This window comes from Limanda limanda, chromosome 22 (genome assembly GCF_963576545.1).
Source record: "Limanda limanda chromosome 22, fLimLim1.1, whole genome shotgun sequence".
Lineage (NCBI taxonomy): Eukaryota > Metazoa > Chordata > Actinopteri > Pleuronectiformes > Pleuronectidae > Limanda > Limanda limanda.
This window is the reverse complement of record NC_083657.1, coordinates 15,671,904-15,689,600: the sequence shown is the minus strand read 5'-3', so window position 1 is coordinate 15,689,600 and position 17,697 is coordinate 15,671,904. Positions and strand designations below refer to the sequence as shown.

Here is a 17,697-nt window from a genome sequence, read left to right as displayed (position 1 = left end):
CCCTATGAGACAAATTGTGATTTGTGAATATGGGCTATACAAATTTGTTGATTGATTGATTGATTTGTGAACTTTGGGAAATGCAGGGAGGCTGCAGATACAGTGAAGCACACACACATGAATATCAAAGTGTATCATCTGCATCAGTTGTCATCTTCATCGCGATATTGATGCGCAAAGTACACCCCATGATGGACTAGTGGCAGAAAACTTGGACTACTGGCAGAGAAGGGGTCTCTGGTTCGATGCTGGTTCGACTCCACGGTTTGTCTCCTCGGAGTTTCGGCTGAAACTTGCCTGGATGGTGTAACGAACCTGGACCTGTCCAAAAAAGTTCAAAAAGACTCTTCTCCCTACCCTGTCTAGTGCCCCTGAGCAAGGCACCTTACTCCCCCAACATCTGCTCCCCGGGCGCCGTACCTGGCAGCCCACTGCTCTGCTCTGTAGTGTGTCCTGCACCAGATGGGTGAAATGCAGAGGACTAATTTCCCCAATGCATGAGTGTGTCTTTGCATGTTTGTGCATGTGTGTGGGATTAATAAAAGTGTATCTTCTTCTTCTTAAGCGGATGAAAAGCCAGTAAGGGTCCTTTATCACATCACCTTTTAGAACTTGTTTTTTCACCCTGTTGTACAATGTAATCTTTTTAGAAAATAATAACAAAACCAATGAATGAATAAAGCAACAGGTAAGGTGTAATGTTTTGATAAGATACGATAATACACTGTCAATAACGAGAGACGTTGGGTCTCCACTTTCTCTCACTGTACAAAAATCCATCAAAAAGATCTCGCTTATGGGCGTTGCCATCATACGCTGGTGATTGGACCTCATTGTCGAGGTCCAACTCGACCAATCACAGATCAGTCTCAGCTGTTAATCATGACATTTCACCCTAACTAAAACCAAAATTATCAGAGATATGAAGACTTGAACAAACATGTTTTACGAATTAAAATAACAGAGACTATTTTTGATCCATGTCCTATCTGAGAACATGGATGAGGCAGGGTTCATGACCTATATTACAGCCAGCCACCAGGGGGCAATCAAGATATATTGGCCTCACTTTCGGGGAGCTATTGTGTCTAAAGTCTATTATTCACACCATTTGTCCAATCAGAGGAAGTCCAATCATGACAAATCACCATCATTCATTTGGATTAAATACTAGTAATCACACGGTTATCATTTTCCAAATTCTTAATTTACTATATTACAAAAGTGACATCTAATATCCTTAACTGCCAAATAAACAGGGTTTTTGGTTCACTGTGTATCACTCGTACTGTACGTCGTGGTCTCTTGGGCAGAATATACCCCCCCCCCCCCAAAAAAAAAAATCAAGCCTGTGTCCTAGATACCAAGTGGCGCGTCCTCCCAGTAGCACCCGAGGGAGGCCACTTAATCAGGTTATGCTGTTAGTTCAGCCACTTCTCCACAGGAGGAGAACAGAGCACGACCTGTGGAGAGGGTCACATGGTGCCTTCTTGAAGAAGCTGGGCCACTCCGATTGGCTTGTATTTGGAGAGCTGCCTCAGTGAGCAGTCAGCAAATCTGTGACATACATGCAAATGAGCGGAGGCAATATTCTACTTGTGAGTTTCTTCAAAAAGGATCTGGGCTTTACCAAAAAACATTTAAACTAATGGCAAATAAAGCTCACTCGGTGTGTATATATACACAAAAGCTGCATCTCACACACACACACACACTAGTGAGCGTGTGTGTCGATAATGATTCCATCACACCTCCTGCACATTATACCCAGGTGTCATCCTTCTCTGACACCAAAGAGAGGTGTGAACATGTCTCACATGGGAAGTCTCCTGTCATGAGCCGCATGTGTGAAATGGAAAATGTCCCAACCCTATTCTCTGGGGACTGTCCAGGGTCCATGTGTGAAAACTTATTAAAAGGCAAACATTCGGAAGCCTTTACCTTCATCTCTGAACAATCCTTGTCCAAGCGGATACAGCTAAAATCACAGCGGCGCCATTGTCTTTAACTTATGTGTCTGGTGATTTTTTCAGACAAAATCATGGCGGTAAACAGAAAGTGTTATCAGAGCACAGCATCAGCTTTGAAATGGCTCTAAAGTGACTGCTCCTGAACATGTCCTCTTAATGGACCACATTTCTGTCACTGTCTCATACTTGTTCCATTGTCCAACAACAGAAACAGAGAGTTACTAACTCGATTCCTTGCTCCTCTACTCTGCATGTTGAAGTGTCCTTGGGCCAGACACCGGCTCAGAAACGGATAAAACAGACGGATGTTCTGTCAATCGCTGTTTGTACTGCGATCGCTCTTCTCTGGTCTCAAAACACTTTATAGTACAGTTTTTGTTATTCACACACATTCATACAGTGCATCTATATGTGCAGCACTTTCTCTATGAGAACGGCCCCTGGAGGCTGGGCCGCCTAGGGGTTTAGACCTAAGGACCTATAGAGGACGACCCGCTCTAACCCCTGAGCCAAAGCGAGGCGAGTTAGAGCCTTCGTTTTTCTTGGGATGGAAGGACTCGTCAGCTCATGTGTGAATCAAAAGTTGTGTGCTTTATTGGGACTTGGCTTTATTAAAAGTACCCTATATTTGAGCAGAGGCCCAAACAGATCTGAGAGAGACACAAGGCAGATTACCCTTTCCAGCCATATACCAGGTGTGATAGGTTGTACATGCTTACATGCAAAAAGTAACAAGACACTTTTTTAGGTGTGGAGGATTCAAACCTGTAGAGATGTCTGAACAGCAATTATATGATGAATCATTCAAAGAGCTAAAATAAACCTTCATTATTAACTATTTCTCTGCCTGGCAGCCGCAGCATCACAGGGCTGCTGCCTCTGTGTTATTATCACAATCTCTCCATGGTCATTCTGCTGCCGAGCCTCTGCCAGCTGCACCTCCTTTTAGAGCTACACAGCAAAGTGTTTTTGCCTGAAGAGGCTTTGAAAGTGAAACAAAACAACACCTACGACAGGGGGCCTCTAAACCCGGAGCACAAATTCAGCATTGTCTGGTGTCTCTTTGAAACCCTGCACACATCATCAGAGAAATGTGTCATTTTTATCTTCCACACAAACCGACACAGTGTCGCTTGATTTTTAAACTACGGCAACAGCAGCAAATTAAAATCTGGTCTCGCACTATCTTTGAAAAAATCAACGTGACCTATGCCGGGTTTTCAGAAACACTTTTCTTTCTGAATAGTAATTGTGCTGTCTGACATTTCTTTTGTTTTGCTGTTTTATATTCTGAATATTTGTTAAAATCTGTATTCTGAAAAGCAGTTATGTTATTTATTTTTCTGAAGTGTTGCACCACAACTTTTTCACCCCTTATCTGAAATTTCCAACATCTCACACTTTCCCGAATAATAAGTGACTTACAGCAAACATGGATGATTCAAGTCTACCACAGTCCATTGTAGAAGGTCATTGTAGATTTTGACAGTGCATTATGTTCTATACAAGCCAGCGATTTCCACAAAAAATGTGCTTGTCAAGGCCACAGACATATAGTGTTGCTGTAATGATGCTGATTCAGCGTTGTGGTGTTCTGTTACATGACTGCTTCCTCTGACCCTGAAGGACAACATCTGCCTTTGTGTGTGTGTGTGTGACTTTATTCACTCACCTTGGTTTCTATTGTTTAATTAATGAATTTTTATTTACCGCTGTTACCTGCAGTTCCCGCGACTCTTCCTCTGTGGCGGAGGCGTGATACGACAGAACCTGCAACATACACATAAAAACAGACGAGGTCAGCAACTTACTGTAGACTTCTCTACAGATCTACTTCCGTGACCTTCAGGTTGTACGACAGACTTCCACGGCTACTTAAATGGAAAAAAGTTGCAATATTACCAGAGTTAAGTCATAATAGTAGGATAATAAAATCATTAATCTCTAAATTAGCAGCATTGCAAAATAACTACTGAATTAATCTGCATGAAATGTCATGGAAGGATGTTATATGGGCCAGAGAAGAACCCATAACATTTAAGTGCAGATCTGGATTAATTTTTTTTCAATTTCTTTAAAGGAGCAGTGTGTATAATTTAGTGAAATCTAGTGGTGAAGTTGCATGTTGCAGCTCAATACCCCTCACCTCGGCCTCCCCTTCCAAACATGACTGGTGGAAGCTGGGGTGGTGGAGGGGCAGCAATACTGACAAAGGGCAGCAGAGGCAGTAACAAGCAAAGGGAGAGATATGGAAAATCCTGGCAGCTTAAATAGTCCGCCAAATGGGTAGGGTGTGTATGACAGGGGATTGTGTTGAGACATGTGTGACAAAACTACATCTATTCACTATGTGTATATATTCAGGTATGTGGTATAGATAATGGATGTATGCAGGGGTTCATTTGTGCCGGATCATGCCGGAACAGGATCCGGCACCTCTTGGTTTTGGCCTGCCCGTGTTCCGGGACTTATTTGTGCTGATCCGGTACCTCTCGTATAGAGTGTTGTTTGCAACTTGTGCAACAACTTAATTGAGGAGCTGAAGGTGCTTTACGCACAGTACTGGCCCGAAGACGCAGGTGCGCTGTATGGAGAGACTGAGGTTGAGTCGCTGTGCCAGCGCTTTAACATTACCAACCCGCGCGCAGTCATGCGGGCCTACAGAAAACACAGAGACTTGGAGGAAAAGACATCCCCGATGAACTGATGGAGTGACTTGTTGCTGTCAACAGCATTCCTATTCCGAGTGCTGAATGTGAGGGCGGATTTTCGCAAATGAACTTAATTTACACTCCCAACCGTACCTCTCTGCTCACATCCACCATATCATCTTTACTCTTCCTAAATCTTGTTGGACCCCCCCCCCCCCCCCCGGCTAAATTCAATCCAGTCCCGTACGTGAGGTCGTGGGTGGCCAAAGGACACAGAACTGCCACAGACACACGCAGTGAAACCTCCGGGAGGAGGAGGAGAATCCGGACATGGTCGTGATGTGGGGTGTTTTGGACTAAATATGATGAGCATACTGTCTATTAATAGGCCGCCGTGCCAATCTTTAAATAATAATAATGGAAGATTTATGTGATTTATTGTAAGCATTGAACTTTTATTTTTTATGTTTTACAAGTTAGATCTATGTTGAGAAATGAATTGCTGACTGTAAGTACACCTGTGTTGATGTGGGCATTTGCCTGTGCTGTATAGCCTAAAATAATTGTAAATTATTGTCATAAAATTTATACCATGGATATTAATTGAAATTAAGGCTTGTATGTCCCACAGCATTGTCAGTGGGCATTTGCATGTTTTTTTCAGCACCGTTTTCTGTATGCGTTCCGGGACCTGTGCCCGTCTCGTCACCCCTGCGCTGTCATATGTACTTTGCGTTCCGGCACCTTGTGATTTACAAATTAAGCACTGGATGTATGGATGGAGACAGTTTCTAAATCAACTTGTTGTGATGGGGAATATTCTCCATCTCGCACACTAGCAGTAATGATGCATAAATACCCATATAGCACGATATCTCACTGCCTGTCATTTAAATAGTCTTTCAGAACTTTCCACGCGGGGGCTGCTGTGTGATCAAAGACCCCCCACAGTGGCAGTGATCTCGGTGCCTCAGATTTGGTCTAAAAAGCTCATTTTGGCCCAGTTTCTTCAAAGCCACCTTTGTTGCTATTTCGACGTCTTGTGACGAGAACGTATATTCTAGGGGTGGGTGTCCTCTGATCATTTACTAGGTTCACTTAGGAAGCGTGAGCAGAGATCATTAAAAGACTGTTTCTGAAGCACTGAAGAAATCCTGTGTATTCTAACTGGTTAGCACGGAGCTGCCGATTCAGATGCACGGTCCAACTCTTCATCTTTCAGTTGTGTATGCGACCATCTCTCATTAAGGTCAGGATGATAAGTTACAGTATAACGCCTATGACCAGCCCGAGCGAATTGAACTTGGAAAAGTAGCGGAGGAGGAGGGTGTCAGCTGCAGCCGAGAGGAGACGTCCCATCCGACACCCTGAAGCTGACAGCTCCCGACATGGAGACCCCATACTGGGAACAGGCACAGTGTATGGTGTGTACGCATTTGTAGGACTGAGAGGGAGGGCGCATGCAAAATGAGCACAGGGGGTGTTGATAGTGGATGGTGATCGTGTGTGTGTGTGTGTGTGTGTGTGTGTGTGTGTGTGTGTGTGTGTGTGTGTGTGTGTGTGTGTGTGTGTGTGTGTGTGTGTGTGTGTGTGTGTGTGTGTGTGTGTGTGTGTGTGTGTGTGTGTGTGTGTGTCGGTGTGCGTGTGCTCGGCCATAATCAATTTCTGGCTGTCACACACAGTGAGACAAGGAAGTGTCAAGAAGCAGCAAAAAAAAATCTGTCTGCCTCGCCTTATCACTGTCAGTCACACGCTCACAAATAGCAGGTGTATAACAACATGTATAATAACCATAAAGCCCAGTCTGAAAAAGTTTGAGGTGTGAAATTCAAACCGGTTCCGCACAAAGATAGAAATTCAACAACAGCATAAACATGAAATATTTTTGGATTCAGTCTCTCGGTTAAGCCCTCTATTCAGTTGCAAGACTACAACTACCTGGATACAGTATTTTATTACTTGTTATCTTTGACTTACTAATTTTCTGTCTAGATTAGACTTCACTCATAAACAGCCTCTGAGGAGACACTGTGCTTATGTAGGACCAATCAAATGAAAATATATTTGATGTAAACTGCAAAATACAATATGTTTTATTCAAAGACAAAATGTTGCTGAGAACTGAACATTAAAACCTAATAAGATGAAAATGTGCTCGTACTGAAAAATACAATACATTGCATATTTTTTGTTCAATCATAGGAAACTAATTTTTAAGGTTAGCTCTTTGTGGATTTGTCTAAGTCTTTCATAACTTTCCATTCTGCTTACGGCTGATTTCACATCGTATCTCTCTGAAAGAGTTTAAAGGGATTTCCCACTGTCATTTACTACACAGATTAATGACACCGACTGAAATGAAAGAAAATATGGACAACGTTCCTAATCTTCAACCACTTGATTGGTCGTGGGAATATGTAAGTTAGATCCAAAACCACCACCCCCTCCACCCCCCCACCCCTTTTTAACAGGCAGTCTGTCCCTCCTGGCCTAAAATAAAAGGTCAATCTTGACAGGCTATTGATGTATGTATGTATGTTATGTTTTTTCTACTTTTTTCTACTTCTACTTTTTGTTTACTTCTACTCTGAACAAGGACAGTTTTGTTAGAGAAGAAGCTCTTTTCATCCAAATACACCTCTCACCTCCTCAGACTGTAAAACTGTGATAACACAAGAAATCTGCAAATGGTTCCCTTCATAGGACATGACATGATATCATAAAATAGGATAATCTCTAATCTATTTATAAAACAAGAGTGATTTGAACCTCTGTAATAATGGCCGATGTCCAACCTGGTTCTCTTCTCAGTTGAGGTAAATAAAGACTCTCTAGACCAGGGGTCTCAAACTCGTGGCCCGCGGGCCAATTGCGGCCCGCGGGACGATATTTTGTGGCCCCCACCTTAATATGAAAGTTTAATGTTAGTGCGGCCCGCACAAACATTGTAGCAGCTCCGCTGTTAGCTGCTGTGTGGGACAATGTTATGATGTTCTGGTTTCCTACTGTGTTCCTGACCAGTGAACGCAGCATGTAAGTGAGTGACATGGGGGGCGGGGTCGTGTGTGTGTGTGTACGTGTGAGAGTGAGTGAGAGAGAGAGCCGGGAGAGAAAAGAGTGGCTTTGGATGTGCGGTGCAGGAGGGTGAAATTCATAGTTTTCTGCCCTCTTTCGCGCAGGTCATGATGTATCCAGTGCTTCATTTATAAATCACAAGGTGCCGGAACGCTAAGTACATATCACAGCGCAGGTACGACGAGCACAGGTCCCGGAACGCACATAAAACGCCGCTTAAAACAGCACACACATGCCAGTTACAATGCAGTGGGACTTATTTAGGCTATACTGCAGTGACGGTATCAGTCTTTATGTCAGTGATTAATAAAGTGGCGTCTTGAGCAAAGACGACTTCTGTGTCCAGCGGAACGGAACACACACACATACACACACACACACACACACACACAATTTGTTAAATTGAAGGCAAATTCAAGGGACACCATGGCTCCTTTATGCACACGCTGCGCTGTGAGGTTTTGGGAGCTTCTTTACGCAGACAGATTATTCTAAACCGCAGCAGTTTACAACACGTCATTGAGCTAATATCTACATTTTACAGTCTGGGCTGTTTTACATTATTATTTACACCTGATATGTGTGGATGAATTTTAATGATTTAAATTCCCTCATCCTCTGGTGGTGACATTTACGCACCGAGCCACGGACTGTACATGACGATGTGCTAGTTATTTTGGTTCATCTTAGAAGTCTGCATTTGTTATTATTTTATGAAATTGTGATGCTGTTGTTAAGAAAGCTTTATATATAATTTATTAGATTATCTTGTTATTGCGTGGCCACAAATTAGTAATTCATCCACCGATGTCAACAGGGGCTCCGTAATTTTCTAGTGATTACATTATATTGTTATATTTTATTTTAATCATTTCTTAAAAAACTTTTTTTAATGTTCATATTTTTTTCGATACGAGAGGTACCGGATCTGCTCAAATAAGTCCCAGAACGCAGGCAAGCCAACACGCCGGCACAAAGTAAGCACAAAAATGTATAGAAAAATGTGAGGCTACAGGAGGAATTTGATCATAGATTTGCAGACTTCAAGACGCACAGAGCGACTTTTACAAAAATTTTGCGGATCCCTTCTCCTTTGATGTGCAAGATGCCCCTCCTGTGCTTCAAATGGAGCTCATTGGCCTGCAGTGCAACTCTGACCTCAAAGCCAAGTTCAGGGAGGTGAGTGGAAAGGAAGACAAGCTGGGGCAATTTTTGTGAGAATTGAACCCCAGCTTCCTTGAGCTTTCCCGAATGTTCAAGCGGACCATGTGCCTTTTTTGGAGCACATATTTGTGTGAAAAGCTCTTCTCCACCTTGAACTTCAATAAGTCCAGGTACAGGTCCAGGCTTACTGATGATCATCTTCAAGCCATACTGAGGGTCTCAACTGCTTCCTCCCTCAAGCCAAATGTGGCTCAGCTATGTGAGAGGAAGCGCTGCCAGGTCTCTGGCAGCAAGAAGTAGGCAAGAGAAGCCATGTTTACAAGAACTGTTTGTGTTCTTCAATATTCTATTCATGTTCAGAAGAACCCATTAAAGTTAAATAACTGTTAGTAATGACATTAGAGAAGTTTGGATTTTTTTAGCAAAGTTTTTTTTTTTGTGGAATACCTGATGCGGCCCAGCCTCACCCAGATACTGCCTCCAGCGGCCCCCAGGTAATTTGAGTTTGAGACCCCTGCTCTAGACTTTTAGAATGGAGGATTTTAGTGAAACAACCTCAGCAAAGCCATATGTGCAGCTCACCGTATGATGATTTTTGGAAGTAATGTATAGTGTGTGTGTATGTGTGTTTGTGTGTGCGCGCGATGCTGACCTCCAGTGTGACCTCCTGCTTTGCCATGGCTCTCTCCACGGTCTCGTACATTTGTGTGTTCTGGATGCCGAGACCACAGAAGATGGCGAATGCCTCCAGGAACTGCTCGTCGTTCCTGTTGAAGGCCTTCACGCTGCCCGACACTTCATCCATCTTGTTCGCCAACTGACATACACCTACACAGACACAGGAGAAAATACGTCAGTCCCTCTCGTTGACCTGTCTTGGTCCACTATTCATAGGCTTCGTGGGACCGGAGATCCCAATAAAACCAATGGTATGTAAATCTTGAGTCTTGTTGTATTTTTAGCTGTGAGCTGAACACATTGCCAAGAAGGTGGAACGAGGAGAAACGTGACTTTCCATAAAATGAATGGATGTAAATGTTTAAAAACGCGCCAGATTTCGGCAAACATCCAGAGCACTAGGAATCTGTTTCAGAACCGCTGAGGCTAAGGGGAAATAAAAGCAATAATCTAAGTTTATGGTGAGTTCCGGGCTCTGTCTGGGGCTGCGCACAGACAGTACACGGCTGGCTAGCTTGCAGCTACGGTAAAGTTGGAACACTGCAGGATGTTCTAGGGGCAGAGTTTAAAAAATAAATAAAAGAAACTAGTGATGCTGCATTGTGGTTGTAGTTACCAGTGAATGTGTTTTCCAGATTCATATAAGATCACCATGACCTTCACCTTTCACCACTGAAATCTAATCAATTAATCTTTGAGTCCAAGTGAATGTTTGTGCCAAATTTAAAAGAGTTCCTTTCAGGTGTTCCTGAACCACACGTTCATTGAATATGAGTTCTCATAATAGCACGAACAGCAGGATATTTAATTAGAACTTTGCATTGTGTTAAAAGTGAAAACTTTTAACATTCAACAAACAGTTGAATAATGAGCTGCCTGAACTGGTGTGAGCTGAAGGTTTGTAATGTTGTGTAAATGACTGGTTACATAATCCTTCAATTAGATACTATTACCACTTTTTCTTTGACCTGGACTCAAACCTGCACCAAATAAGGACATGGAAGAGAATATTGCTTTCCTAATGCCAGTAATGTATTCACAAAGCAAAACATTAGCGAATCTGAATGAATGTGTTGAGGGTGAAAGGCGAGGGACATGTCATTGTAATGAAGATGTTTTGATCTTGCTCGTCGACTGGGACTCTTCAGGGCTGGAGGAGAGGCTACGAGGACCTGCTTTGTCTGATCACCGAGGGACATCCGCGGTCATTAGTCAGCCACGCAGCCAACTAATGGAGTTAATTATGCAGACGATAATTACTGTGATGGATGGAGTGGCAGGACCATTCATGAACAGATAATGAAAGTGGTAATGCCGTGCTGGCTTAAAGTGTTCGCAGGCCTAGGATTTAAGACGGTTAATAATCAATGCATTAAAAAGTAAAATGCGGAACCACGACAGTCTGAGGACATGGATCTGGGATCAGTGATTGACAGGGCTCAGCTCTCTCTGTTGGATACAGCGTGTGTTTCTACTATAAATTATATTGTCTGTGACAATGCAAAAAATATGCTAAAAAGTACAAGTGTTCCTTGAGGACCAGGTGCAACATATGCATGTATTTCCTTTAGAGCTGCATGTGACGATGTTATATGATGTTGTCAAGGCACATGACCAATAAAATGCATTGTGATTGGCTCAAATTCATGTGGGGAAGGTGAAACAAATGAGTTAGGGGAACGACACTGGGGAAAAGTTGGAGCAGCTACTCGGATAAAATGATCAAGCCAGCAAAGCCAACACTCAGGCTAATCCATGTTTGCGTTTCAAGGATGAAGACGAAGATTTCTGCGATGAAGGGCCTCTACAGGGTCACTAAAAGGGTGCTCCACTAGAGAGAGAGAGAGAGAAGAGAGAGAGAGACAGAGACAGAGACGAGAGAGAGAGAGCGAGAGAGAGAGAGAGAGAGCAAGAGAGAGAGAGAGATCTCGTACCTATGACTTTGTCCTTCTTGGCATTCCTGATGGGAGTGCAGAGCAAACTCTTTATCTGGTTGCTGTTGTGATCTGGGTTTTCACTCTGTCAGAGGACAAGAGGGTTAATTAGCCAACGTGGGAAAAGAAGAAACAAAAAAATGAAAGGAAAAAAAAAGAGAGAGTACTGACTGTCCAGGGGAAGCGTTGGTCCTTGGTGACGTCGACGATGTTGAGTGGCTGCATTGTGTTTTTGACGTACTGGGCGTACATGTAGTTGATCTGACTGACATCACAGTCCCTGAGGAGAAACACATCAAACACAAACAGCTTCTCTCACTAACCATGAATAATAAAGTGAAAACACCATGGTCACCTGGATTCATCTCTTCAGCCCTGCAGGACATGTTGGCTTCTCATGTTTCGACATCCCACTCAGAACCAAAGCTGCCGATCAAGCATAAAACTCAGGACGACCCACTCGACCCCCTAAATTCCAGTTATATCTAGTCTCATTTTAAATAATGAAATTATACATGATCGGATAAAATTCTTAAGTGTAAAAATGGATTCTAAACAATTTACTAGACACTTGGAAGATTAATGTTGACTATTCCTTAATAAAACTTTACTCAGCTGCTCTTTGGCTTCATTGTTGTAACGATCACAACCCTAAAATTGCACTTTCCTTCACCAAGGGATTGAAAAGAAAGCACCTGCTGGTAAATGAGAGAACTGCAGCCTGCGAGGCCTACCCGAGTCCCCCCCCTCGGTCTGAAAGCTGCAGCCGTCAGTCAGGTCTGTCAGCGCTTAATAAGCCTGTTTATTATCTTTAGCTGCTCCAAGTGCAGCCACAGAGTCGGCTATAATACTGCATGATAAACGATAGAAAATGGATATGTAAACATCATATGAGGTTATGGCAAATGCCAGTGGATTTTGGCTGGAGCGCTGCGGTGGGAAGGGGTGTGTGAGTGTGTGTGTGTGTGTGTGTGCGAGAGAGAGAGAGAGAGAGAGAGAGAGAGAGGGAATATGGGTGTGCTAATAGATAACAGAAAGAAAGATAGATAGGGAACATGTGTTAAAGTGGGGGAGTATCAGTAACCTAATACTTGAGTATTGTTTCTAAATACATGTCATCTCTGCATTGACCTGCCAGCTGTAGTTCCATATGAGGAACCTACAATCTGATGCAGTGGGTCATTACATTAAGTAACGACACAATGACCAAATACCACATTAAGTAATAATAGTCAACAACACAATGGTTTATTAATGATACGACTATGAAAGGAGAGTTTCTGCATTACTAGTACAACATTTAATTAACTTTGGCGAGTAATGCTGCTGTACTTTTATATTTTCAGAGCAGGACTTTTACTTGCAATGCAGTATTCTTACGTCTGCTTTTACTTTCTTGGCTCCTATTTACTTTTTCAACATCCAGTCTGTGAGCAGGAGTTTCATTTTGGATGACTTTAGGGCTTCAGGCTCATTATAACAATGTGTTCTGTCCAGACTTGCCTCCACTTACACACACACACGCACACACACGTTTCAGATGGAAACGCTGCACCGGTTGTGCACTTGTGCTCGAGCTCAATCACCCAAACACACTAAACTCCACATTTCCTCTCCCACTCTGTGATTGACCTAAATTAGGCCACAGAGCAGCTGCCGGCATCACCACGACATCGTCATGACAGCTCTACGCTATTCACTTTCAATTCACTACAATCAAACGCGGAATCCATAAAAACGTAATTGCCCCACTTTGTTAGGGTTAAAAAATATAGAACTGTCTGCTCCTGCGAGCCGTATCCACATCGGTTCAGCTCGACTGAACTCCCGGCTTCGGTGAAACAGACGCTGTGTCGTTGGGAATCCGCAGCCTCGGGTTAATGTCACTATAAAAAGCCTCCTGCGGTTCCAGCCGGGTCAAAGCTAACATCCTGCAGGGCCCCTCCCCTCTTGTGTTGGCCCAGTTGGAGCTGCCTGGTTTTACAGTATCACAGCCCTCCCAGAGCAGATCCAGCGCATACACACACACACACACACAGGGGTATTTAAAGAGTTATTAGATCTAAACAGGGGAGACGCAGCCATGAGAGAAGGCTGTAAAAAATTACACACTATAGAGGACGAGACAAGATAAGACATCTGGGTTGTGTCACGCCTGACAGTGCTGGGACTTTCACAACTGCCTTTTTCTTGGTCCCTCACATACACAGACACACACAGACACACACACACCTAACAGCTTTAATGTGGAGAAAATCCACTCACTGTGTTTCAGTACTGATTAGTCCTTGGAAAACTGCGTCGAGTCTCCTTTTCAAAGCAGAAACCTCACGAGATCTGACAGCTCCATCTGTTTCTCCAGTAAAAAGCGAATCACAAACTGGGCTCTCTATCAGCCGCTATTGACTTTATGTCTCTTAGCTGTATCTCTGCCAGGAGAAGGTATTAGTGGAATAAAAAGAGCCAATAAAAGCTGATAGAAAGCAGGGTTTGTGACCCTCTCCACTGTACAGTGTGTAAGACAGAGAAAAGATCAGTATTCCCTGTGAGTTTTTCTGGCTTTAAAAGGCCCGACAGACTTTTCCTTTTGACTTTGAAGGATTAGTTCCTTACTATCGACAACTTCCATGAATGTGTTAAAGACTTTTGGGTTTGCCCACCGTGTCTGTGGCTCTCAATCAGGCTGAGTTGTTCCTAGTAAAGATGTCAATCTCTAATGGTTCACGCGTTTATTGTTTAACCTACAACAGTTCGGCACAGTAGCTTAGCTTGTGTTTGCTTTAACATGAGTAGATGGTACAATCTTTGGAACTATATGCATTTTCATTAATACATGTTTGGTGCACTAGTGACTGTTTATGGTCAGTGTCTGTGCTGCTAAGTGTCACGAATATATCATTATAGACGTCATTATTACAGTAGAAGAAAAGTGAGCATTGCAGTATAATATATATTTTCTGTTAATAAGTCTTTTTTTGGTACTTGGTTTTTGACTCTTGCAGGTTTAAGGACAGAGGATGTTGCACCTTGTTAAGCCCTATGAGTGAATTTGTGATTGTGAATATGGGCTATACAAATAAAATGTGATTGATTTATTGATAATCAATAACTCTTCCATAACTATGTTATCTGTTAAAATCTGTTCAGGTGGACCACAGTAAAAATATGTAGTTTCCATGTAAGGATAGGCTCATACGAGCACAAATACAGTAGGTGGCAAACACACAAATAGAGATGCACACTGTCACACACAAACACGTGTACACACATACACACACCAATGATCCAATTCTGTTGCTTGGGTTGAGATTGAATTTTAGAGGCCGCATAGCAACTGGGGAGGCAAGCCCACCCGTCTCTAGGGTGGGGAGGGTGGGGATTTCTATCTCATTGCGTCTTAAATCAGATTACTGCTTATTCACTACTCCTGGCTGGAGCATGGGTTGATGTCAGGAAGCTGTAGCCTCCCCCGATCCTTTTCTCTCATCCAGACATTCTACCCATCCAGCCTGTGAATCCTCGAGTCACTCAGTTTCTTCTGCTACATGATCACCTCTCTTTTGTTTCTTAATGTCAGCTCTCTCCTCTCCAAATAACTTTATCATATCTATATCATGTCGGGAGAAATTCAAATGACCCACAGCTTCTTGTGCTCCATTTCCCCAGTAAATTCAGTTTGATGAACCGAGCATTTGCATCCGCTAGCCTCAGCAGCATTAGCAGACAGTTTGGAACTCCCTCACTAACATGCCAGTCATCTTCTTTTTTTGAACTGGAACCACGGTTTGACTGTTGCCTGCAAGTCGGAGGGAGCAGGCGGAAAAAGCTTTCGGAGGACATCTCGGTCTAGAGGGTGACAGATGTTTAGCTGAGTGCTGTAATCTGTCTTCAAGGTAGCCGACAGCCAAAGGAAAAGTGCATGGGGTATTATAGAGGATGAATAGTACCTCCTGACTGAATGTTGAGTACAAAGATCTTTGTAAGGCTGAGGTGGAGCCACATAGTGAAGCCCATTAGAGGGCCTGGCAAATAAAAAACTGAAAAGACGACACATACAAGGACAGGTAATATGAAAACACTTTCTAGTTTTAACAGACTGGACATCTCAAATTGGTGTAATGAAATTGTTTCACCACAGGCAACTTATATAGCTGTCACAATGCAATAATGTTGACCTCTAACCTACTTTCTATGCATGCGGGACAATTGATAGACCATCTTGGAAAGGTCTTGGACCGCCTCAAAGATAATAAAAGGCCCCACTTCATCGTGATAAATAGATTGTGATAAAGGAGCTGTCAAAATGACCCAAAATATGGCTTGTATCAAGCCTAAAGTGTCCAGCTAATGAAAACAAGAGCTCGGAGCTGAAAGCCAGGATCAAATGTCTGGGAATTTGGCAGGTGAGTGAGGCGGATTACCTCAAAAAGATCCTGAAGGGGCTGCAAATCAGCTCAGCAAACACATGAGCATTGGAGTGAGCTGCTCGGTCTTGTCTTTTTTCTTTCAATTCAAAGTGACTGAATGGGTCCAATAAGACTTCCATTGCTGCCACAACATTGCCTTACATCTCTTTTTTTCCCCCTGTTTCTCCTTCTATGTGATGATAATGAATCCGTGTGCGAGTGCCCATTTCACAAACGTCATCTGAGGGGCTCTGGGGGAGAGGAGAAGGCTAGTCTGCATATTCAAGGAAACATTAGCACTAATAGCCGGTAGAAAAAGTTGGGAGTACGCCTCAAGTTAAATCTACAGGACTTTTAATTCAATAACGGGGGTTCAGTTGAGGGTGATCACCTTACCTTTTGGGAGCATCTAGGACTCCACCCAGTTCCTCGTACTCCATGTGAAAGACCCTAGAGAAGGAGTTCTGCAAAGAGAATAAAAGTATGTTTTTTTATGTTTGCCTATGATATAACAGACACAGATGTGGGTAAAACTTGATGGGGGTGCTTACTAATTGTCATTTGGAACATGAATACATCAAGACTTAGTGTCCAGACCTCTGTCTAGTTTTGTCTCCCAGAAAGTTCTTCCATGCTTTGCTTTAGGCCCACCCTGTGTGTTTCCTGGTTATATCAACGTCCCCATTCCCTTCAATTACAACTAAATACAACATTCAAGTATCCTAGGTTAAGCAGTGATACTGTGCACACATCTCCCTGCATGAAAAAAGGGATGCTGATCTATTACTTATCAAGCCTTCCCAGAAAGAGAGTTTATTTCGACATTCCAATGCTCATTTCGCCTTGTCCCCCCTTATAGGGATTTGTTTTCTCTCAACCTGCACTTCCAACCCTTCACAAAGGATCCTTTTTCCATTTTTAAGAGGTGGGGACAGGATGTTAAAGATAGACAAGGCTTTTTCGTTTTGGAAAAATTTGCCCCCCTACCCTTGCGTGCACATACACACTGTCATTCTGTGGCATCAGTTCCCCCTGATCTGTCTAGGTGGGGGTAATAAAGCAGTTTTAACAGAAAAGGGACCCGGCAATGTTATGACATTTATTGGGGTCTCTGGCGACGTGGAAGGTTTATAACAGGATGACACGAGATAATGGATTTTTTTTTCCTGTCTGAAGGAATATTGAAATAAATCAAACCTGACTACTCAAATTCTTTGGAAGGATCAGTCAAAGCTTCACTTCTTTTCATTGGGTTTTGATGTCCAGTATTCAGAGACCATCCCTTCTTCTGTCTGCTCATGTTATGGTGTGATTTATGTGTTGAATGGTGAAATGGTAAATTATATGTATTTGTAAAGCACTTTTCTAGCCTCCATTCACATACATTCATACAGTGCATCTACGTGCAGCACCATCTCAAATACACCTCATTCATACAGTGCCAGTACAGCTTTCAGGGTCAATTTGGGGACACTGCCAACCTTCTGGTGAGACAGAAGACAACCCGCTCTACCTCCAAAACTGAGCATTGGACAAACAAAACAAAACAAAAGAAATCACAAAAAACTGTATTTTTTGTTCAAATGCTTTTCCCTCAAAGTGACTTCTTACAGTCATATTGGTAAGTGCAGGACGTAGCATGACATTGTTAAACCTTTACAAATAGATTTTAACCAGGACAGCAATCTTTTCTTAACCTTGCACAAGTAGTTTCAAGGAAAGATATGAGTGTGGTTGTAAGGATTACAATGTTGGCAAGTTGCTCAGTAGGTCCACTACTTTGCTCCAGACTAAAATAACTCAGCAAATATTTGATTGA

General features: G+C 42.8%; 1 protein-coding gene across 1 annotated transcript in view; it reads right to left on the bottom strand.

Annotated features, from left to right (window-relative positions):
* Positions 1-17,697, bottom strand: part of pde5ab (phosphodiesterase 5A, cGMP-specific, b) — a 57,457-nt gene that overhangs the window by 13,908 nt on the left and 25,852 nt on the right. The window contains exons 8-12 of the mRNA XM_061066298.1: positions 16,275-16,342; positions 11,644-11,752; positions 11,473-11,557; positions 9,513-9,688; positions 3,690-3,740 (exon numbers count right to left, since the gene is read on the bottom strand). Of these exons, the coding sequence (XP_060922281.1) occupies positions 3,690-3,740; positions 9,513-9,688; positions 11,473-11,557; positions 11,644-11,752; positions 16,275-16,342 (489 nt within the window). The remainder of the gene's footprint in view (positions 1-3,689; positions 3,741-9,512; positions 9,689-11,472; positions 11,558-11,643; positions 11,753-16,274; positions 16,343-17,697) is intronic.